The 25667-nt window shown below is 37.3% G+C and overlaps 1 protein-coding gene across 4 annotated transcripts in view; it reads left to right on the top strand.

The window, feature by feature from the left end:
* Nucleotides 1-25667, top strand: part of SENP7 (SUMO specific peptidase 7) — a 164662-nt gene that overhangs the window by 69442 nt on the left and 69553 nt on the right. For all 4 annotated transcript variants that reach the window (XM_027867203.1, XM_027867194.1, XM_027867184.1 and 1 more), the window contains 2 exons: nucleotides 19424-19542; nucleotides 25237-25418. In XM_027867203.1, coding sequence (XP_027723004.1) covers nucleotides 19424-19542; nucleotides 25237-25418 — 301 coding nt within the window. The remainder of the gene's footprint in view (nucleotides 1-19423; nucleotides 19543-25236; nucleotides 25419-25667) is intronic.

Genomic DNA, 25667 nt, shown 5'->3' with positions numbered 1-25667 from the left:
AGTGGAAATTTATACATTTAATGAAAGTCAATAATTAGGTAGGCCTTGTTTTTTATACTTTATATTATTTTATTACTCAGTGAGGTCTAATTAACCTCTAAACCTTACTTCTCAATGCCTTTACTTGGTTCTCCAGGAGAACTTCATGTGGGCAAGTGATTCATTAATGGAAGTAGGGGAGAGTGAGGTCAAAATAGTGGCTCTGCCAATTGCTGTTAAAAAATAGTTCTTAGGCTGATAGACATTGCATAGGATTATGTATTTAGGGTTGGAAAGTCAATCAACCCATAAAATCTAGGGTGAGGCTAAAAAGCAATATATGGAATGGTATCCTTAACCGCTGCCCCTCAGTCTGCTGCCCTGGTGTCCCTGATGTGTACTGTTACATCATTGCATGAGCTGGTACCTCAGTATTCTGTTACTACTATACCGGGGCAACAATAAAGCCACTTTTTGCTGAAGCAGACCTGGTCAAAGACCAAATCCTTACATACCTTGCTTCTTACTTCTCAGACCCAACTGAAGACCTAAACCTGAGACACCATTCCCCTCACCTCTAGTATCAGCGTGTTTGTCACTATATCCTCACATGTCAAATATTTTTTTAAATTTTTTAAATTTATTTTTATTTATTTTATTCATTTTATTTTTTTTACTCTCTATAGTTTTTTAAATAAATTTATTTATTTTTAGTTTTCAACATTTACTTCCACAAGATTTTGAGTTCCAAATTTTCACCTCATCTTGTCCCGCCCCCCACCCCAAGATGGCATGCATTCTGAATACCCCTTCCCCTAGTCTGCCTTCCCTTCTATCTCACCCCCCCTCCTCTTATCCCCTTCCCCTTCTGTTTTTCTGTTGGGCAGGATAGATTTCGGTACCCCATTTCCTGTATTTCTTATTTCCCAGTTGCATGTGAAAACATTTTTTTTAAACATGTGTTTTTAAAACTTTGGGTTCCAAATTTTCTCCCTTCCTCCCTCCCCACCCACCTTTATTGAAAAGTCAAGCAACTAAATATAGGTTATATATGTGCAGTTATGCAAAACACTTCCGTAGTAGACATGCTGTGAGAAACTAACTCTCTTTCCCTTAATCCTATTCTACCCCCCCATTTATTCTATTCTTTCTTTTGACTCTGACCCTCCTCAGAAGTACTTGCTTCTGATTACCCCCTTTCCCAATCTGCCCTCCTTTCTGTCATCCCCCTACTCTCTTGTCCCCCCCCCCCAATTTTCCTGTAGGGTAAGACAGATTTCCATACCCAATTGAGTATGTAGGTTATTCCCTCCTTAAGTCAAATCCTATGAGAATAAGATTCACTTATTCCCTCTCACCTTCCCCTGTTTCCCCTCCACTATAAGAGCCTTTTCTTTTCTGTTTTTTTTTTTGTGAGATAATTTACCCCATTCTACCTCTCCCTTTCTCCTTCTCCTAGTATAATCCTCTCACCCCTTAATTTTATTCTCCAGATATGACCCCTTCATCTTCAACTCACCCTGTGCCCTATATTTATCTATCTATCTATCCACCTATCTATCTATCTATCTATCTATCTATCTATCTATCTATCTATATACATATAATTTTTTCCCTCCAACTACCCTAATACTGGCAAAGGTCTCATGAGTTACAAATATCATCTTTCCATGCAGGAATGTAAACAGTTCAACCTTAATAAGTCTCTTATGATTTCTGTTTCCTGTTTACCTCTTCATGTTCTACTTGAGTCTTGTATTTGAAAGTCAAATTTTCTATTTAGCTGTGGCCTTTTCATCAAGAGTGCCTGAAAGTCCTCTATTTCACTAAATGATCATTTTTTCCCCTGAAGGATTATACTCAGTTTTGCTGGGCAGGTGATTCTTGGTTGTAATCCTATCTCCTTTGCCCTGTGGAATATTATATTCCATGCCCTGCGGTCCCTTAATGTTGAAGCTGCTAAATCTTGTGTTATCCTGATTGTGTTTCCACAATACTTGAACTATTTCTTTCTGGCTGCTTGCAATATTTTCTCTTTGACCTGGGAACTCTGAAATTTGGCTACAATATTCCTAGGAGTTTTCCTTTGGAGATCTGTGGATTCTCTCAATTTCTATTTTGCCCTCAGGTTCTAAAATATCAGGGCAGTTTTCCTTGATAATTTCTTGAAAGATGATGTCTAGGTTCTTTTTTTGATCATGGCTTTCAGATAGCCCAATAATTTTTAAATGATCTCTCCTGGATCAATTTGCCAGGTCAGTTGTTTTTTCAATGAGATATTTCACATTGTTTTCTAATTTTCATTCTTTTGTATTTGTGTTACAGTGTCTTGATTTCTCATAAAGTCACTAGCTTTCAATTGCTCTATTCTAATTTTTAAGGAAGTATTTTCTTCAGTAATCTTTTGGACTTCCTTTTCCATTTGGCCAATTTTGCTTTTTAGGGCATTCTTCTCCTCATTGACTTTCTGGACCTCTTTTGCCATTTGGGTTAGGCTATTTTTTTAAGGTGTTATTTTCTTCAGTATTTTTTTGGGTCTCCTTTAGCAAGCTGTTGACTTGTTTTTCATGATTTTCTTGCATCACTCATTTCTCTTCCCAGTTTTTCCTCTACTTCTCTTACTTGCCTCTCACAATCACTCTTGAGCTCTTCCAAGGCCTGGGACTGATTCATATTTTTCTTGGAGGCTTTGGATGTAGGAGCGTTGACTTTGCTGTCTTCTTCTGGTTGTATGTTTTGATCTTCTTTGTCACCAAAGTAAGATAATATAGTCTGACTCTTTGCGCTGCTTAGTCATGATCCCGGCCAATTACTTGAGTTTTAAACTTTTTGTTAAGATAAGAGTCTGCTTCCAGTGTGGAGAATGTACTGTCTCAAGCTTCCGGAGTTTGTCCAGCTGTTTTCAGAGATACTTCTAGGGACCTGTAAATTTTCAGTTCTTCCAAGGTGGTATGATAAGGGGCGAGGTGTTTCCTCTCCACCGCCACAACAAACTCCACCACGCCAGCACTTCTTCTCGCCCCAGGACTGCCCCTCAGAACTGTGACCCAGATCCAAGCACGGACAAAGCAAGAGATTCCTGCCTCAGCCCTGGCAAAGAGATCCCTGCAATCCCTCTCTGATCAGCCACTCAATTCCCCCTCAGTCCATGGGCAGGAAGCTCAGGAGGCAGCCGCAGCCCTGGGGCTGAGCTCAGGATGTGCAGCTGAAACCTAGCTTCTCTCTCACCGTAGTCACAGACTTTTCCCACTGACCTTCTAAGTTGTCTTTGGTGTTTGTGGGTTGAGAAGTCTGGAAACCGCCACCGCTGCCCGTGATTCAGGCCTCTGAAGTCTGCTCCAGGTTCTCTAAGGCCTGCGTGCCCACGCCCCGAACTGTGCTCCTCTCCCCACCTGGCATGATATACCTTTCTGATCAACCATCCAGGTTGTCTTGGGCTGCAAATTTGTTTCATTCTGTCTTTTTGTGGTTTCTGTTGCTTTAGAATTTGTTTAGAGCCATTTTTTTTTTTTTCAGGTGTTTGGAGGGGTTTGGGGAAGAGCTCAAGCAAGTCACTGCTTTCACTCTGCCATCTTGCCACACCCACATGTCAAATATTTAAGTCCTCTAATGATGACCAAATACTCAGATATTAAACTTCTTTGCGCTAAAGACTTCCTATAGGAAAGGCCACTGACAAAAGGCCCAGTTTTCCTTCTTCCCTGGTTCTTGGAAGAGAACAAAGTTGCTTTTGTCATTCAGAGGACTCTTGAGGGTCCTAGCCCCAATCAAAAGGTACTATTCTGTGTCTAGCAAGCTTCCATATCTTCTTCTCCTAATCCTCATAATGTCGAACTTTTGACTGAGCAAAAACTAGCCCTCTCCTCTGCTACTACTTCCCATTTCCTCACCCCTGAAATCTCAGCCCTATCCCAGTCTAGCTCATTGTATACTCTGCAGTATCCATTCTATTATTTAATAAACTTACCTTCATCATTGGCATCTTCCTCTTGTGTTTCTTCCATCTTCTAGTACTTATGAGGACCTAACTCATCCCTGAAGATATTTGCTTCTCTGGCCATTTTCCTCAGTCACGAATATACCTTTCCTCATGTTCCCTAACATACTGGACTTAGAAGAGGAATAGGCATATTTTTTGCTTTCCTGTGCTGCTTCCAGAGCATCATTATTCAGCAAGCTGTTCTCCTTTGAGGTTCACTCTTTTCAGATGTCACCCCATATAGATCTTGGTGGCAATTCTCTTCTGGCTCCTTCTCCCTCCTTTCTCAAGGTGTTTAGCACTTGACTTATAGGATAGGAGCACCCTCATACTAGAGGATATTAATATATGTGTTGGTTTTCCCTCAAACACTATGGGGTCTCAATTCCCCAATGTTTTCAGCTCCACTTCAGCAGCACACTGAATAGTTATACCTTTCACCTCAATCATCAGCCACAGGTATTCCACTTCCATCATCAAAAACTCTGAAATTTTGCTATATTACCATAACCTCCTATCATTCCATATCTCTCTATATCTCACCTCTCCTAAATAAATTCTTTGGTCTCATTATTACTTGCAGTCCTTTTATCCATCAGTCCTCTCCCATGCTATCATCCTGTATAGTCTTTACTTTCCTTCCTCCCCAGTCTGACCTTACAGTTAATCAGCTCAACTTTGCTCTGGCTTTTAGTCTTCCCTTTGGCTCTTGTCCTATCACCACTCATGTGTTGCCAGATTCCAACTTTGCATTTCTTATTATCTACTTGTTTCATTCCTACTTCTGGCTACTGAATGGTGCTGGAAGTCAAGAGAAGAAGCATTGGAAAAATCCATATAAACAGAATAACTATAGATCCACCACATTCTATATGAGCTCTCACTGCTGCAAGGCAATCCTTTACTCTTCCCTAATTGACTATTTTGTCATACAACCTGATAAAACCATCTCAGCAGATGGACTAAACCAGGTGTAGAGTAACCAAAAGGCCTGTTGGAGAGTTAGGGGGATGTGTACCCCAAGCATGTGAAGACTTCTGACAGAATGGGAAGATAAGAACAATTTATTCCAATGGCCATGAAGACAGCTAAAGCAAGCTCTGGGGAGTCCTTGGAGATCGGTCAGTCATTGAAGATGCTGAGGTCATCCACTGCATTCCTGGCCATTGCCAGTCATCTTGACTTTTGTCCTGCCATTGGACTTCAGAAGAGAGAGTGAGGCTGGTGACTTTTTGCAACTTCGCCTCACTTAAATCCAATTCACGCAGAAATCAAGACATTGGTTCTCTTTGAAAATGTAGGATGAACAACAATTAATATTTAGCAAATTCTTTTCAGCGGCTTTTCTAAACCTTTTCTCTGCAAACCTCCCACATCACCTTTCCTTCTCTGTCTCTCTGTCTTTCTCTCTGTCTCTGTTTGTCTCTCTCTGTCTCTCTTCCTTTCTCTCCCTCTCCTTTTCATCAAAGAACTGTACTTCAGTCTGTAATAAAAAAAGAGGCCATTCATCATGAGTTCTCTCTTCTCACCTCTTCATCTCAAAACCCATTGAAATCATCTCCCATTTTTTCCTTCTTTAATTTCTGATGATGAAGTGCCCTTCTCTGTGCCAACACCAATCCCTCTATTTTTACCCTTCTTCCTCATTCCTTTCTTTCTCCTGTTGTCCTTTATCCCTAAGTAGTTCCCTTCCCCCCAACCTTAAATTTCTCTCTATATACTACTTAATTCTGTACTATCTACAAACTTGCCCAGACCACTTTGATTATTTAAAAGCCCTCACATGACCCTATTTCAACACTGCTCTCAACATTGCAGTATATATTTCTTCCCATTTATAGCCAAAAACCTAGGGGGAATGTTTACCTACACTTGCTGATTTTATGTTCTCTCCTCTCACTTCTTAACCCCCTAAAGTCAGGCACATGACCTGATCACTTAAATGAAATTGCTTTTTTCAAAGTTATGGAGCAACATCTTAGTTATAAAATCCAATAGCCTTTTCTCAATTCTCATCCTTCTTGACTTTTCAGGAGTACTTGACCTATTGATCACTGTCTCCTCCTAGATACTTGAACGTCTCTGGGTTTTCATTACACTCTTCTCTCTTGGTTCTCCTCCTACCTGTCTGCTTGCTTCTTTGCTGGATGATCGTCTGTGTCCTGACTCCTAAATGTGTATGTACTCCAAGGGGCTGAGCTGGGCTCTCTTTTATTTTCTCTCTATACACTATTTCTCAGGGATCTTATCACTTCCCTTGGGTTCAGTTATCATCCGTATCCAGATGACTTCCAGATTTATTTATTTAACTCTAGTCTCTCTCTTTAAGTTTCAGTTCCACATCTTTAACTGCTGTCACCAACAGTATGTCTTATAGATATCTCAAACCCAACATGTAAACCAGAATTCATTATCTTTCCACCCAAACTCACCCTTTTTCCTAAGCTTCTTATTTTTTTTTGAGGCTACTACTTTATTTCCAGTCACCAAGATTGCAACCTGAGAGTTGTAATCCTTGACTCTTCACTCTTTTTTGCCCCTCCCCATCTATTTAGTCACCAAGTCTTATCAATTATCCCTTAACAACATTTATTGCAGCAGATTCCATTTTCTCCACTCATATCATAACTATCTTAATTCCATCCCTTGCCATTTCTGACCTAGACTATGTAATTGATTTCCCCATCTAGACTTTATCCCCGTTGGCATAGTGCATAGATAACTGTGCTTGGAATCAGGAAGACCTGGGTTCAAATGCTGCTTCAAACATCTACAAGAAATTGTGACTGGGCAAATAATTTACCCTTTCACCTTCTTTTTCTTCATCTATGAACTGAGGATAATAATAGCAACTAGATTACAGAGTGGTTGTGAGGACCATATCAGAAAATACATATAAAGTTAAAGTACTATGTTAGTTACTGTTATTATTATTATTATTATTGTCATACACCATATAGCTGTCAAGTTGATGTTCATAAAATAGAAGTCTGATCATTCTCTCCCCTACTCAGAAAGCTTCAGTGGCTCCTGATTATCTCTAGGATAAAATACAAACTTTTCTATTTTGGCATTTTATGCCCTTTACCATCTAATTCTTACCCATCTTTTTGGGCTTATTATATGTTATGCCCCTTCAACACTATGTGGTCCAGCCAAATTAATTTAATTGCCAGTTCCTCACATACAGTATCTCGCGATCTCCTATCAATTAGCTCCTATCAATCAATGGGCCTTTGCACAGGTTGTCCCACATTTCTGGAATACATTGTATCTCTGCATCTTAGAATCTTAGGTACCTTAAAAATTCAGCTCAAATTCCAAATATGTAAGTGACTTTCTTAATTTTCCTCCCCAAATGTTAGTTCCCTCCTTCCCATTATCCTCCTCCTATTACTTTGTATTTACTTCATATATGTGTGTATATATATATGTGTGCGTGTATATAGATTTTTTTTTGTCATATGTGTGCATGTTGTTTCCATTGACAGAATGTAAACCCCTTGAAGGCAAGACAGGGGTTGTTTCATTTTTGCTTTTGTTATTATAGTGTCTAGTATAATGCCTGTAACATACCTGTAGTTTAATCAATGCTTGTTGATTGTGATTAATTGGATACCATGCTTCCTCCCATTGTCTATTATAGCTAGTATATTGGTTTTAGACAGATTACATTTATTTACTACATGTCATACACTTTATTAGATAAGCAGGGTAGTAAAGTGGATAGAGAGCATGACCTGGAGTCAGCATGACCTGATTTCAAATCCTGCCTCTGACACTGGCTGTGTGACCTTGGCAAATCACTTAACCTCTCAGTGTCCCAGGTAATTCTCTACTTCTCTAAGTTGTAGTTAAAATGTGATCTAATTTAAGATGATATGCTTTATGGCAAGATATATTGGTAAAAACTAATATGAATTATGGTTAAAAAAAACAAAACAAAAGGATTATTTATGTCAAAGTTATATTGGTCATCTGCTTCTAGGCCTCAGGACTGTCTTGGAGTTTGTCTTTCTGTCTTCATTGGACGTTACTTTCCCCCTTGGACTCTTCAATCCAACTGAAGAACTGGTCTGTTTGTCACACACAGCACCCTTTCTCCTGTCTCCTTGCCTTTGCTGTGGCATTCTTACATGGCCTGGAATGCATTTCCTCCTTAATCTACCTAATAGAATTCTTCTCTTGCTTTAAGAAACATCTAATGCATCATCTTCTTCATTCATTTTCTGATTCCCTAGATTGCTAGGATTCAACCTCCTTTCCAAACTACCTTGTATTTAACTATTTTGTACATTTTGTATTTATTAACTTTTATGTTTTGGTGTTATAAATGCACTCATTACATTTTACTATGTACGGTCCCTGAGAGTAGAGATTGCTTCATTCTTTATACTTATAGCCCCTGGAGTTTATTGAGTGGGTCAAGGCAATATCGTCAGACCTGAGTTTTAGGAAAATCACTTAGGCAGTTGTATGGGGGATATATATTGGAGTGGAGGAGAGGCAAGGCAGGCAAACCAGTTAGGAAACTATTATAACAGTTCAGGTGAGAAGTGATGAGGGCTTGAACTACTGTGGTTGCTTGTGAGTGGTGAGAGAAGGGGGCCCATATGAAAAATGTTGTGGAGTTAGAAATGATGAGATTCAACAGCTAATTGAATATGTGGTGTGAGGGAGAATGAGAAGTTGAAAATGATGCCACTGCTGAGAACCTGTGTGACTAGGAGGATGGTGGTGCCTGTGAGAGTAATAGGAACATTAGGAAGATATCTGGATTTAGTGAAGGGAGGAAGAGATGATGAGTTCTATTTGGGGCAAGTTGAATTTGAGATGTTTATGAGAGATTCAGTTTGAAATATCCAATAGAAAGTACGTCACGTGGGGCTGGAGCTCAAGAGAAAGATGAATGCTAGCTACATTGATCTGGGAGTCATTAGCAGAGAGATGATAATTGAAATTGTAGGACAAGATCACCAAATGAGAATAGTATAGTGAGAAAAGAGAAGAGGACCCAGGACAGAGCCTTTGGGCTGTAGCTAGTCTGTGTGACACAACAAAGGAGACTTGAGAAGGAGTGGTAAGATGGGTAGGAGAACCAGGAGAGAGCAGTGTTCTGATTATCTGCAGAGGAGAGAGTGTCCAGGCAGAGAAGGTGATCAACATTATCAAAGGCTGAAGAAAAGTCAAGAAGAATGAAGATTGAGAAGAGGTCATTAGATTTGGCAGTTAAGATATTGTTGGTAACTTTGGAGAGAGTAGTTTCAGCTGAATGATAAGATCAGAAGTTAGATTGCAAAGAATTTACAGAAGAGAAAATAGAGGCATCTAGTGTAGGTAGCTTTTTTAAGGGATTTTATCTAAGAAAAGGTGGGGTATTATAGAATGATAGCTGGGAAGGGGTACCAGAATCTAGGGAGAGTTTTTTTAAGGATAGAGGAGACAAGGGTGTGTTTGTAGCTAGTAGGGAAAGAATTAATAGATATGGAGAGATTGAAGATTAGAGAGAGTGGGGTTGATAATGGGGACAATTTGTTAGAGAAGATGGGAGAGGATGGGATCAAGGAGATGCCTTGGGAAGGAGAAGGATCACCTCTTTGATGAGACTGGAGTGAAGGAGGAGTTTTTTGGGGATAATGTTAGAGGGATGTGAAGAAGAGAAGGGAAGAAGGAGTTTTGGAAATAGCCTCATTTCCCCCCAAGGTGAAGTCCTCTGCTAAGAGGATTGAGGACAGGATGATACTACAGGCTTGAGAAGAGAGGTTTTATAATAGCTGGTATGATGAAGCATGTATAGAAGGGGGTAGAAAGGTTGACTTGTTATAGTGAGGGCCTGGTTAAGATTAGATAACATAAATTTGTATTGGATCCAATACAGTTTCCTGACTTCCTCAAGCTTCATTCATCAGTATGTGTAGGGTTGAAGAAGGTGGACGCTGGGGATAATTCAGTGTTGGGTTTTGGCAAGATGAAATTGGCAATAGTACAAGAGGAAAAGGGATTGAAGAGTAGAATATAGTATAGAGTTACACTAGACTGCCAAGGGGTCACAGTTGGAAGGGGAAGATAGTGTATTCATCACTGGGGTAATGCCCTTAGAAATTCCTGAGACATGAAGGATTGGAAGGCAATGAAGACGAGGAACAAAGTTATGGGTAAGAAAGTATAATGAAAGATGGAATAATAGAAAATTATGAAAGGATAAAATAATTTTGGAGTTTTGAACATGGACATGGAATACTTATAGTTGATTGAATGATCAAGAGTGGTATAACCATTCCTGTGAGTTGCTGAGGTGGAGATGAGGTCATTGAAGTTGAACTGATTGAGGAACTGAGAAGGTGGAGTCTTTGAAGGAACACTGATATGTATGTCGAAGTTCCATAGTTTGAGGGGAGGAGTTGGCATGGAAAGGGAGACTTATGATCCAGGCACTCAGTTTATTGAGATAGGAGGAAGAATGTCCTAAAGTTGGTAGCGAAATGCCATCGAAGTCCCGAATGGGTGATAAATTTGGATAGAGTGAACTTCAAAGAAGGGAAAGTTGCTGAATGATGGTAGAAGGAATTTGGAAGTGAAAATGGGAAGCAAGGAGTATTCTGACTTCCCTACTTAGACCAATGAGTCGAGGGAGGGGTATGAGAGAAAGTGCATTTAGAGGGTGACCAGGGTTGGATAGTTATCAGGAGAGAGCTAGGTCTCTCAGTGAGTACTAGAAGATGGAAGGAGCAAGAGAGGAAGGGGTTTAAGACAATAGATTTTTTCATCATAGAACAGGCATTCCAGAGAACAGAGTGGAAGAATTCTAGGCAAATTTGGAGTGAGACATTGTTGTGTAGGGCTGAGGAATGAGGAAGCAAACAGCTGAAATTGGATAGGAGGGTTTATTCTTCTACACCTTAGGCTTCAGTATTAGTAGGATGGGGAGAGTATCAGGAGTAAGGAATATGCTTAACTGTAGGGGAATGAATCCAGACATAGTATCCATGGATGGGGTGTTCTGCTGAGGAAAGCAAGTGATTAGAAGGCTCAAGGTCAACCTTCAAGGTCCTGACCTCATGACAAATTGTGTTGTTATGTCTGTGAGGCATCAAGGAGCTCACCTTGTTATGGGCATGAGAAGGAGGAAATATGACTTGGGGAACCTGGGAGCCTTGTGGCCAGGAGAAGGGAAGTGGTATGTCCCATGGCCCCAGAAGAGAAGAAAAAAGTATCAGAAGGAAGGTTAAGTAATGATAATATTATTGTTTGGCAAGGCTTTGCTTCTTAGATGATTAGGATGTAAATTTATTAGAAACTATCCAGGGTACAACTAAGCTCAATTGCTGTACAAGTTCCCCAAAGGAGAGCATGTAAATTGTTTAGGTGGAAAGTCATCAATTTCCTCTGTGCTTTGTTTACTTTTGTTAATATCAGAAAAGTGCAAGCTCTAGTTAAATGTGGATGAGGCATTGTAACTAATATTAGAATAGCCATTTTTTCTGGTTATGCAACATTAATTTTACTTTTATTCAAATAATGTTTAAAATGCACAGATTTGCAGGTATTATTATTGTGTAATGATTTATTTCAGAATTTCCTGACATATATGTATATATATGTGTATGTGTGTGTATATATATATATATATATATATATATATATATGCAGTATGGGTATTTATATGTTCGTGTACCTGATAATAGTAAAAATAATATGAGATTAAAATAGAAATAAAATCTATATATCAATTAGGGCAGCTAGGTGGCTCATAGAGCACCTGGCCTGGAGTGAGGAAGACCTCTGTTCAAACTTGGCCTCAGGCATTTACTACTTATGTGACCCTGGGCAAGTTACTTAACCCTGTTCTGCCTGTTTCCTCATCTATAAAATAAGTTGGAGAAGGAAATGGGAAAGTACTCTAGTATCTATGCCAAGAAAACCCCAAATGGGGCCATGAAGAGTCAGACACAACTGAAAGGACTAAACAATAACAATATAGATCATTTAAAAACAAAAAACAAAATAAAAGTAAAACAGTTTTCTATAAAGTAAAACTAGTCATTGCTTCTTGACTTAAAGATAAAATCATTTTTGCCCTGCTAAAATGATTAAAAAGAAACACTTATATATATATATGTATGTATGTATATGTAGTGTATTACCTTACTTTGGTGGTATGCTTAATATATATATCTCTACATCCTACTCCATCTAATGCAGTCCTATACCATCAGATTTCCTCATGAGATTTGTGTATCTGGGGATGATTTTTAGTTTGAATAGTACCAAATCATTAATTGGATCCCAACCTCCTAGAACTCTATCACTGTGTTACTATATGTTCTACAGTTTTGCTGAGCCAGATGCTGACATGCTATTTGATATTTTTCAATTTTGCCTTCTCTGGCCAATTGAAAGGCACAATATCTATTATCAAAAGGTATAGTAATGTCAATGACAGCAATGGAAGAGTTCTTTATGGTCAAAAATTACTAAGCCTAGTTGAAGTGCCTCTTTTAACCCTGCAACAGTCAAATTTACATAAACTTCACCAGCACTCTGATACTTTTCACTAGTCTATTTAAAATGAGATCATGCTGTTGGATAATAGCCCCACTCAGTTGAGTACTGCAGTGGCAGAGGACATGTGGGAATGCTTCATTTGATGCCCACAATGATGACAGCACTTGTTTCCAAAGCCAGTTCTCTTGGCACCTTCAAAAAGACCTCATTCTAACTTGACTCTATGAATAATTCAAGTCTGCAAACTGGGTAAAGGATCCCTTTCATAAAAAAAAGGTGGAGGCTAGTGCAATAAATGTAATGGAATACATCTTACCCTGGTCAGGTTTGCTAAATAACCAAGTCTAAGTGCATAATTTAAAGTCATCTCTACCCCTTCTGGGGCCCAAGGGCTATCATTGAGCCATGGGGATAGGAGGACATTGATTATATCCACTTGGAAGAAATTTTGTGGACAACCAATGGGAGTCTACTCATAGTTGGAACTGAATGTTTGAGTTAATTGTACACTCATTCCCAGATTATCCCTCCATAGAGCCTTTTAAGTATGTAGCAAGGTTTTCTGGTGGGGGAGTATTCTAGTCATTCAGTTCCTTACTTTGTCACTGAAGAAATGAGGAAAAAGCCTACCCTGATCAATTGAAGCCAGTAGCCTCACCTCGTGAATCACGGCCCAGTAACAGTTGCCAAAACTAGGGCAGTATATCCACTCCTCTCATTTTGTAAAGGAGATATTGGGGTTCAATGCTGGCTTTTTGAAGCTGTCTCTTACCATTCTTTTTGATTGTGCTGTCCAAGAGACTGAGGGTACTCTTAGGTATCACACCATTCTTAAAATGAAAAAAGACACAAGATAAAATAAAAGTATTTACTGGATTTAGTTTTTGCCAGGGTCCTAATTTCAACCTATCTATAATGTCCAGATCATTGATCATATTGATTGGTATTGATATTGTTCCTCTATTCCTGGAAGAATTTGCAATGTGGAACCCCACTGTGTTTCTGAGGTTGAGGCATGTGTTCTCTGTCATCACATAAATTTCTTGATCTTGAACCTGAAATTGGATGAGGAGTGCTTCCTTTTCGGCTATCAATCATCAGAAACACACATTTCTCCTATTAGAATGTTTAAAAATTTTTTAAAGTTTTATTTTCAGTTCTAAATTCTTTCCCTCTCTCCACTCCCTCCTGCACCCATTGAGATGGTAAGAAATATAATACTCATCATACATATGAAGTTATGTAAAACATTTCTACATTTGCCATGTTAAGAAAAAAAGGAAAATGTTTTGATCTTCACTCAGAGTCCATCAGTTCTCTCTCTGGAGGAGTATAGCATTTTTCATTATGAATCCTTTGGAATTGGCATCAGTCATTGTATTGATCAGAGTAGCTAAGTCTTTCACAGTTGATTATTCTTACAACATTGCTGTTATTATGTACAGTGTTCTGGTTCTTGCTCACTTCACTTTGCCTCAGTTCATTTAAGTATTACTAGGCTTTTCTGAAACCATCTCCTTAGTCATTTCTTACAGCACAATAGTATTCCATCACAATCATATGCCACAACTTTTTCAGCCATTCCTCAATTGATAGACATCCACTTAATTTCTCCTTCTTTACTGCCACAAAAAGAACTATAAATATTTTTGTACTTATAAGTCCTTTACTTTTTTCTTTGATTTCTTTGGGGTATAGACCTCGTAGTGGTATTGCTGAGTCAAAGGGTATGCACAATTTTATATCCCTTTGTTCATAGCTCCAAATTGTTCTCTAGAATGGTTGGACCAGTTCACAGCTCTACCAACAGTGCATTTAGTGTACCTATTTTTCCACATGCCCTCATTTTCTTTTTCTCTCATGTTAGCCAATATAATGTATGTGATGTGGTATCTCAGAGTTATTTTGATTTGCATTTCTTTAATTATTAGTGATTTGGAGCATTTTTTCATATGACTGTTGATTGATAGCTTTGATTTCTTCTCCTGAAAACTTCAGGTCATGATCTTTGACCATTTATCAATTGGGGAATGGCTCTTATTTTTTTTTTAAAATTTAGCTCAATTTCCTATATATTTGAGAAATAAGACCTTTATCAAGAAATTTGCTGTAAAATTTTCCACTAGCTCCTTGTTTTCTTCTTAGTTTTAACTGCATGGGTTTTGTCTGTGCAAAAACTTTTTACATTAAGGTAATCAAAATTAGTCATTTTGACTTCCATGATCCTCTCTTTCTCTTGTTTGGTTATAAACTCTTCTTTTAACCATAAACATAAAATGTAAGTATTTTCTATTTTCCTAATTTGCTTGTGATATCATTCTTTATGTCTAATTTGTGTGTGTATCTTGAGCTAATCTTGACATATGGTATAAGATGTTGGACTATGTCTCATTTCTGCCATATTGCTTTCCAGTTTTCCCATCAGTTTTTTCAGATAGTGAGCTCTTTCCCCAATAGCTGGATTCATATGCCAACAAATGTGACAATGTGAGTGAAATCGATGAATGTTTATGAAAATACAAATTACCTAGATTAGCAGATAAGGAAATAAAATGCCCAAATAGCCCCATATTAGAAAAAGAAATTGAAAAAGCCATTAATGAACTCCCTAGGGAAAAATCCCCAGGGCCAGATGGGTTCACCAGTGAATTCTACCAAACATTTAAAGAACAATTAATTCCAATACTATATAAACTATTTAGAAAAATAGGCAAAAAAGGAGTCCTACAAACTCCTCCTATGACACAAATATGGTGCTGATACGTAAACCAAGAAGAGCTAAGACAGAGAAAGAAAATTATAGAACAATTTTCCTAATGGATATTGATGCAAAAATTTTGAACAAAACACTAACAAGGCAATTACAGTATTATATCACAAAGATTAAATACTATGACCAAGTGGGAGTTATACCAGAAATGCAGGATTGGTTCAATATTAAGAAAATTATCAACATAATTGACCATATCAATTACAAAACCAACAGAAATCATATGATTATCTCAATAGATGCTGAAAATGCTTTTGACAAAATGCAGCACCCATTCCTATTAAAAACACTAAAGAACAGAGGAAGAAAGGGAGCATTCCTTAAAATGATACACAGTATCTGTCCAAAACTCAATAGCTGGAATCTTTGGGTTCATTTTCCATTATAATGTAATCCTGCCCATGTGGCAATCTTGCTCACGTTGTTCAACATTTTATCAAGAAGAGTCCAAGGTGAGAGCCACTATGGCTAAATTGTCTGTGCAAGCAAAGACATCAGTTCTCTTGCCTTACAACTCATACTCTGGTCTTGTCTTTGTTAGGAACAAGATGATCAGTTCCAGGGTTAGATTAAAAATAATGGGACTATGCGTGAAACCCTGTCTTAACCTTGCATAGATGTCAATACTCAGTGAAAGGCCATCCTTAGATCAGGTATAAGTTTTGCTGCCCTGGTCAATTTTTTGTATTAAGTTAATGGCTATAACATGCAAGTCAGCCCATCTCAATGCCAATCAGATAGTATTATGTTGTACTGAGCCATTTGAATTAATCAGATCCAGACAGGCCCCCTACATGTTCTCTTTTTGTGTTTGACTTCATCCAAGACAGACTGCCACACTGTTCACTGCAGCCACTGATTGGCATGAAGCCCTTCTGGCACCCTCTGATGCACTTATTCCTAGAACTCCTGTCACCTGATCTTTATGAAAGGACCAATGCAGCTATGGTATTACCCAAGGATATGGGTCTCCAGTTGGAGGACAGATCACATGGTGTTGGACAGCTATCACTCCTTTGGGACTTAATTATATTTATGTGTTATCTTTTCTCACCATGCAACACGAACACTAAAAGCTCTAAGTATGTATGCGTGTATGTATATACATATGTGTGTGTGTATATACATATGTATGTATATGTATATGTATATAAAACCCCAAGGTTACTTCAGTATTTTAAAAGATCCATGATATAAATACACCTCTACAGTTTTGTAGATGGTTTTCATGAGTTTCAATGACCTCTAAGAAAAAATGTCTGGTAACCAACTTTCTCATGATAAACTTGCCTAAAAATTAAATAACATATATGTATACTCGTTTTCTGGGTCAGTACTCAAAGTCTTTCCAATTTGGTATGACTTGTTGGAATTTGTGCTCTGTTAGCATAATCTTTGGTCAACTCCAACTAAGGCTGTAGACTAGTCTTAGTAGGACCAGATTGACAGATCTTTTGAGATGATGTTGAGGACTGCTGGTTTGTTTACCATTTCATTCATATTTTCAGTATGAAATACACCTGGAGTCTTATGAAGTGAATATAGTTTAATTCCTGAGGTCTTTGGGATATAATTTTCTCTTATCATTTTCAATTACTGCCAAAAATGTGTTGAATTTATATTAAGGAAGGTGCATCTTTGGGAAGACCTGAAATTTTCATATCTGACAGTTTTTAGGACAGTCAATGGCCATAGGAAAAATAACCTATACTTTGCCAAATAAAACTTCATTCACATTTATCTTCAGGAATGTTTGACATTTTCAAATGCAGCCCATGTTTTCAGTTGGTCTTCTCAGACTCAGCATTTATTTGTTTAATTTCTAATGAGAATAACAGTAACCAGCTAATCAGTTGAATGATTTGTGAAGACATGTGGCCAGTAATATTTCGGGTTGTCAGACCTTAGCCCACCATCAGTTTAGTGGGTGAACTTACGTATTTTAAAACTTTTTGTTCCAAAGAAATGGAATGTAATTTAGAGCATCACTTTTTGGTGTTTCTGTTCTATTCATGATTTAGTGTTAGATATCAAATAACAATCTTCATTTCTCCTGAAGTAACTATTTTACTTTTCCATCTGAGCAAATTTGTCACTCTATACTATTTTATTGTGTGTGGCTCTGTAAATAGAGTACAAGACTGGTACTAGTACTAGACTGTAAATAGAGACTACCTGGGAAAATCTGGGTTCAAGTCCTGCTCAGATACTTAGTATCTATGTGACCCTGAGCAAGTCTCAGACTCTCTCAGCTCAGTTTCCTCATCTGTAAAATGAGAGTAATACTAGCATCTATCTCATAGGATTTCTGTGAGGCTCAAATGAGATAATATATGTGGAACATTTTGAAAACCTTAAAGTGATATGTAAGTTATAGCTGTTGTTAATTCTCACTCAATAAGAATTTTTCAGGGCTTTCTGTGTGTCAGACATTATGTGAGGTGCTGGGAATATAAAGACAAAAGCAAAACAATCCCTGCCTTACAACTTACATTCTCTTGGGGGAGACAACATTCTTCAGGTTAAAAAAGCAGATGAATCCTACAGTGGACGAAGTTAGGTAAAATACATACTCTTTTCTTAAGAAAGGTCATTATAGCAAACTCAAGGGCATGTCTTGATTGTTCTGTTGTATTAAAGTGTTATTGTAGTGGTTTTCAAAAGTAATTTTTAATTTGAGCATCAACAAAGAAAAAGATTTATATAGAATTAAAAAATCATAGATGAATTACAAAATCCATTCTAAAAAGTTATAGTTACAAGCTGCCAAAATGATGCCTACTTGTGGGATTGAGGTAGTTCTTTCTTTTTTTAAAAAAGGTTTTTTAATGTGTTTATTAATATGACAGTAGAAGATAATAAAAATAGAGTTATCATTCAATTTTTTCCTAAGTAACAACAGAATGGTTAGAGAAAACACAATTTAAAAATTAATAAATGTCATACCCAAATCTAAGTCTTTATTGATGATATGGTGAAAATATTGTTATTTAAAATATTTTATCAGTGTAAACTCAACTTTCTACTCTTTTTTTAAATCTCCACACATGTACTGGTAGGTTCTGAGCTGTATCAATCTCAGTACATTTGTGTACTCACATTCTCACACAGTGAACCAAGTGTAATTGGATGACTTTGAGCATTGTCTAAAATCAATAATTCTTTAAACATGATGTTGTTGTCACTGCAATATTTTCCAACAGCTGGGCTAACCAGACTCGAAAACTAGTCTTCAAACAGCTTTCGTCATTGATGCTTTCTTATTTGATCACCACAAAACTGAAAACTACTGGTTATACCCTCTGAGAGTGAGGATTTTGAGACTGATAGCAAGCACTGATTTTAATTTAAATTCCCCTTCTGCATCACCCTCCAATAAACTGTTAGGCAATGCTTAGACACTTTAAATCCAGGTGGAAGTTTTTCTTTCTTAGAAATATAAGTTCTGGAAGGCATTCCTTTCCAGACTAAACCTATTGCATCCACATTAAAATTTTGTTGATCGGTCTGTCCACCTTCTTCAATGATTTTCCTCAAAACATCAAGATATTTGGCTGTCACATCTTCATCTTCACTGGCTGCTTCTTCAGTAATTTTAATAGTATGCTATTGAACTTGATTTTGAAAGCAATCAAACAAACCAAGGCTTGCAGTAAAAGCCTTTTCACCATCTACTTTATTTGCATTTTTTCATTGCCATAAATAAACTTGAAACTTTTGTATGAGACTATGGATTCTTGAAGAAAGAATATGCATAGTTGCCTTTCTGGATAATTCCCTGTCTACTTCCCCCTAACCCAATATATTTACTACATTATCTCTAAGATTTGTGAGAGAATGTGGGAGGTGGCACTGAGGACCATTGGGATTAGTCCATCAGCCTTTTTATATAATTACACAATCTGACTTCTGTGTGTCACTTAGTCATTGGATCATAGATTTAGAGCTGGGGAGTACTTTAGATATCACCTGGTTCAACCCCTTCATTTTACAAATAAAGAAACTGAAGCCCAGAGAGATTAACATGACTTGTCTGCTGACTAATTACAGAGTAGTAAATAGCAGAGACAGGATCTGAACCCAGGTTTTCTGACTCTAAATCTAGCAGTGTTTCCACTTATGCACCACACTACTTCCATATTCATCCAGGCTTGAAGAGGATTTAGAATCAACATAATTCTGTTTTTCAGGTGTTTACAGTCCCAGAAGAATCCACGTGATAGTTTGGCAAAGCAAAGTGAACTGACTAAAGAAAAAGAAAGAAGTGATGACAGTTCTCTTATAAGATGGTCTGATACTGAACCTAAAGGTTTGTAAACCATACAAGGCTCTTTAGAATTTGAATTTTTGCTTATTGCATTTCCAGGAACTTGATTTTTATTTCAAATCAAACATTTTATATATTCTTATATTTAAGATGCACATTAGAATAAAAGATAATTGTCATCATGAAAAATATTAGCAAGAATCATAGAATTTATTTAAAATAAAAACATATGTTTCTCAACTTGGTAACTACTTATCAAAGTTAAACTTGAATCTTATTTTTTAGGGTTTTTTAAGGGGTTATACCTATTGAGCTTTACTGATACTGAGAATAAATCGGTAATCCCCGCATCCAGCAAAAGTGCCTGCCACATAGTAGGCACTTAATAAATGTTTGTGGAATGTTTAAGGAATGACTCCTATTATGACAGTTCATGGTCATACTGTGCACCTGTAACAGTTTGGATCAGTTTGGATCTTTTGAGATGTGAGAGAAGTTTACTTCTAATTATGAAATACTTTTCATGTAAACTTCTCTCACATCTCAAAAGTTACTAATATAAGGCTATTTTAAAACAATTTTAAAGGTAAAAACCAGCCCAGACAAGAAGGAATTCTTTTTTGGGCAGTAGATGGTAGAAATCATGAACTGTGTTCCTTTCTTTGTCTCTTTACTTCCCACAAAATTCTTACTAAAATATTCTATTAAATTTTATCACAAGAATTAGTATGTTTAACTCTCCCTAAAAATTTCAGTAACTTGACACTACCCATCGGAGATGATTTTCTGATTGATTTTTTGCAAGTTACAAGATATAAAAGACAGCGTGTCTGTTAAATTATACTAGATTAAAAATAACAACTGACTTTCCTCTTAATACCAAAAGTAACTACAGACACTACTTTTCCATAAGGGAAATAAGTTAAAAAGGCCAAAAGGGAAACCAGTATAAAAATTTTTGTGGTCATACCCATCACCTTTTTTAGCAGTCTGAAGAAGTCCACGGAGACTTCTCAGAATAATGTTTTTAAATACATAAAATAAAATACATAGGATTGCAAAGGAAATCAATAGTTTAAAAAATATTTTTAAAAGTTCATAGTTTTTCTTAGCCTCAGCTTGAGAACCTCTGCTTTAGAGAGACAAAACTTATTTTATATGATTTCATTATGCATATAAAGCAAGAAATTTACATATACATGTGCAATGTACTTTTTGTAGTTACATTTTTATATAATTACTTAGTAAAATGAAAACATAAAAATATAGTAAAAGTATAATGCAGTAAAATTGTTCACTTTATTCTTTAAGCCCTCACATGTTGCTTCTTTCTGAGGAAAAATGAGGATTATTTAAATACAAATTATGCTCATTTTTGTACCACTGTCTGATATCAAGGGAATACTGAAGTTTTAGAGAGAGAGCTATGAAGTGAACATGAAAAATATTTGCTTTTTGTCTCTCAGAGGGAAACAGTGGCATGTAAAGGATTTCTATGAAGTTGGATCTTAAAACATATTCATTTTACTATGACAGCCATTATTGGTGTTGTTCCAACAAAGGGAACATTAACATTTTGTTACATATTTGATACATACCCACAAGTTCATGATAATTCAAAATTAAAGTCTCAGAGGTCTCATGCTTGTTGTATACTTAAGTTATGCCTTGTAAAATTTTCATTTCCCAAGTTAATATATTGGAAATGATTTGTTTATTTTTATGGGATATAAGTCACCATTGAAACAAAGAACTAACATTCACATGGGTGTGACAACATGCAAAAAATTGTGTATATAATTATATATTATATAGGGAGTGTAAATGCAAGTTAATCGCAGAGAGAGAGAGAGAAGGGAGGAGAAGGACAGGGGAAGGCTTTCAGAAGAAGTCAGGGATTTTGGAAGGTGGAGGGGATAGCCAGTGAAATGGTCTTGAGCCAGGAGATGGGAGTGTTGTGTATATGAGGAAAACGAGGAGGTCAGTGTAGCTGGATGGTAAAAAACATGCAAAGGAATGAAGTGTAAGAATACTGAAAAAGTAGGTAGAAATCAGGTTGTTTAGGGCTTTAAATGCCAAACAGAACATTATATATTTGATCCTGGGGGTAATGGGGAGACACTTGAATTTATTGAGTAGAGGATGGACAGACCCATGTGTTGGGCACTTTGGCAGCTGAGTTGATGGATTGAAATGGCGATAGACTTGAGGCAGGGAGATCAATAGGAAGGCCATTACAGTAGTCTAGGCATGAGAGGGCCTCTACTGGTGTGGTGGCTATGTGTGTAGGGAAGGGGTTTATGGGAAATAGGAAGGTGGAAATGACAAGACTTGATGCATATTGAATAGATGACGTGAGTTTGAGGGAGAAGTCAATGATAACACTGAGGTTTCAAACCTGGGTGGCTAAGAGTATAGCGGTGTTAACAACAATAATCACAGTTTTAGGAAGAGAGGATGGTTTTTTGGGGGAAGAAAATAAATTTTGTTTTGGGCATGTGGAGTTTGAGATGCCTATAGGACATCCAGTTTGAACTTTTGGAAAGGCAATTGATAATTCAGGATTGGAATTTAAGAAATAGATTAAGGCTGAACACATAGATATGAGAATTCTGCGCGAAGAGATGATAATTGAGCCTATACATGCTGATGAGATCACTAAGTGGTATGAATGGAGATGAGATGAAGACCCAGGACAGAGCCTGAGGGAGTGTTGGGGAACACCCACAATTAGTGGGTGCAATCTAGATGAAGATCCAGTAAAGGAGACTGAGAAGAAACAAATGAGAGAAACAGGAGAGAGCAGAGACACAAGAATATAGATAGGAGAGAGTGATCAACAGTGTCATAGGTTGCAGAGAGGTTAAAATGTTTGAACATTGAGAAAAGGTCATTAGAGTTGCCAATTAATGGACCTCTGGTAACTCTGGAGAGAGCAATTACATTTGGATGATGAGGTCAGAAGCCAGATTGCAGAAGGCTTAGAATTGAATGAGAAGAGAGGATGTGGAGAAGACTGATGAGAGAAGAAGAGTAGATGGCTGTCTCATGGAGTTTAGCAGAAAATGGAAGGAGAGATATAGTATGATGGCTAGCAGGGAGAGTAATATCAAGCAGTTTGTTTTTAATTTGGAAAGCCTAGATATATTTGTTGGTCTCAGAGAAGGAACCTGTGGGGAAGGAGATATTGAAGATTGGGGGGGCAGAAAGGGATTGTAGAGGGAGAAGTTTGCTGGAGAAGATTGAAGGGGATGAGATCAAGAGATTGTTGAAAGATTTCTCTGATCAAGGAGGGGTGAAGGAGGAAATAGTGGGGGAATACATCTGAGTGATGTGAGATGAGGAAGAGGGAAGAAAAGTGAGTTCTCAGCAAATGGCCTTGATTTTTTTTTTTTTCAGTAAAGTATTAGGCAAGGTCCTCAGCTGAGAGAGGGTGGGGCATCATTGGAAGCTTGAGGAGAAATGAATAGATTTAGCTGCTGTGTTATGTGGGAAGGCAATGATAGAAGTGTAAAAGAATTGTCTTGCTGCAATGAGATCTAAATTGATATTTTGTAACACATTTGTAGCGGGTCCAGCCAGAATGGTTTTGTGATTTTTTTTTTTTTTAACTTTGTTCAGCAGCATGTGAACTGGAATGAAGGTGGTTGGAGTTATCTAAGGTTGGGATTTAGCAAGGTGTGATTGGTGGTAAGAGAAGGAGGCAAAGGATTGAAGACTAGAAGAAAGTGTAGAGTAGAACTGGTTCATCAAAGGGTCTAGAAAGGGAAAGAGGAGAGTATGGCCAGTGCATGGATAATGGATAGTCTGTAAAAGAACTAAAGGAAGTCACTATGAGGACAAAAGAACAGGGTTTGCAAGGAAGGCATAAAGAAAGGTGGAATGATAAAAGATTATGATCAGAGCATAGAATTTTGCAGTTCATGAACATGGAAGTAGACCACTTGTGGGTAATGACAAAAACAAGAGTATGTGTAGCTGAACTAGAGTATAGAACAGTAGGTCATGAGAATTGAGTAGTTTAAAGAACTGGGAAGATAAGGTGTTTGAGGGAGCATCAGTATATTGACATCCTGTAGTATGAAGGCAGGAGTTGAGGTGGAGAGAAAGACTGAGCCAGGCACTAAATTCATTGAGGAAGGTAAAGTAATGTTTTGGGGGTCCATCAGGATTTGGATTGGATGATAAATTTGCATTAGGTGAACCTCAAAGGAAGAAAGGTTACTGAGAGATGGCAGGAGGGGGATAATCTAGAAGTGGAAATGCAGAGGAGTGTTTTGACTCTTCTACCTTGACCAGTGAAAAGTGAGCTATGAGCAAAAGTATACCCAGTATTGGAAAAGATATCTAAGGATTCATTGTTGTGAGCAGAGAACTTGTCTTAGTGAGTATGAGAAGATGAGATAAAAGAGGAAGGAAAAGATTTAAGATGAAACAAATTTGTTAATTATAGAGATAGGATTCTAGAGAGGACAGTTGAAGGAATTGAGGAATAAGTCCAGGGAGAGTATCAATGGTTGTCAAGAAGACTGCTGAAGGAAACAGGTGATTAGACTGTTAAGGTCCTTACTCTAGGTACAACTTTGTGGCAGGTGGTGCTGATGGGTTCTATGAGGCCTACTCATTTCACTAGGGGGTTCTGGTCAGGGAGCAATATGAGGTGAATGGGTTTGGTGTTTGGTTGGGGTTGGCTTCTGGAATACTGGAGAAAGAATTGGATCAAAGATAAACTCAGGAAACAAAGATCAGGGCTGAATCAGTACATGAAAATAGAAGTTAGGGATCAGATGGAAGTGGTCCATCTGGTGGCCAGGTTGAAGTTAATGAAGAGCCCACTGGAAGGGAGAGAGAGGTTGAAGGAGGGTGGCTGGATAAAATTTAAAGTGCTTTTCTAAATATTATGCTTGTGTTTTTTAAATTTCTAGATTTTTAATATATTTTTAAAATCTTTTATTTTCTTTCAAATGACTTCTGATCTTCATGCCTGGCTTAATGGGGCATGTAAAATTAAAAGGACTTCATCAGTGCTGAGTAGGAACAAACTGTGAAGTATTTATGTGATGCTTTGTGAATTATCACATCCAATTTATGCTACTCAGACATGCTGCTTTTATTTTGCTGCCTAATAAGACCTGAAGTTTCTACTTTGACCCTTATCAACTGTTTTCCAAAGAGAAAATCAGTTTAATATCCTAGAAAATCACGTGTTAAGGAATATATAAACATGCCTGATTTTCTCAAGATTATTTTATATTACACCTGAATACACTTAGTGAAATATATAGCAGGAGTTATCAACCTGGCATCCATGAATTTGTGTTTTTAAAAGGACTTTGATAACTATATTTTAATATAATTGATTTCCTTTTTAACCTATTGTATTTTATGCATTAAAATCACCATTTAGAGAAGTGCCCGCAGGTTTCACCAGATTGCCCTGCCACACAAAAAAGTTAAGATAAATCATTATAGGCATCAACTATTAGTCATAGTTCTGGAAACATCCAAATATCTTCCTTTGCAGTTTTCTGCTCCCCCATTGGTTATTCTTTGAAGATTAAATGCATAATAAACATTTGATTTCTGTAAATAGTAAATAAGCAATAAAGAAGTATAGTGTCTTTATTTGTACATCTCAATAATAAGCTTCTGTTTTAATGAAGTTTGAATACAACATAGCAGTAGGATTCTAACTCTATTATTTTGGCCACATTTATGCCTCTTTTGTTTTTTAAGACTTTAATACTAGAAACAGAGAATGTGAACCTCAAGAAGAAGAGAGCAGAAACCAAGAAGACACATGTTCTGATTCAAAAGTGGTCCTCTGTCCAACTGCCAAGAAGACAAAGAAAAGACTTAGAAGTCATATTCTTGAGTATAATAATGCTCCTTCTCTGGAGGAATCAACATTGCAGTCAGTAAGTTTACAGGATTTAGGTGGGTCTAATATGTACAGTATTGATATTGTTAAATTATGGCTGGTACATTTATAGAAGATTCAATAAAAGACCTTAAATTCTGTTTTTCATCTACTCTATGATCTGTCAATCTGTCTTTATTGGTCCTATGATTTCATTGATTTAGGAAGTTCTTGCAGATCAGCACCTTCTCGGCAATATATAGTCAAAGAAAGTTGTGTGGAACACTGGAAAGTTAAGTGACTTCCC

The sequence above is a fragment of the Vombatus ursinus genome, unplaced genomic scaffold (assembly GCF_900497805.2).
Source record: "Vombatus ursinus unplaced genomic scaffold, bare-nosed wombat genome assembly UNPS02001419.1, whole genome shotgun sequence".
Lineage (NCBI taxonomy): Eukaryota > Metazoa > Chordata > Mammalia > Diprotodontia > Vombatidae > Vombatus > Vombatus ursinus.
This window is presented reverse-complemented; position numbering and strand designations above follow the sequence as displayed.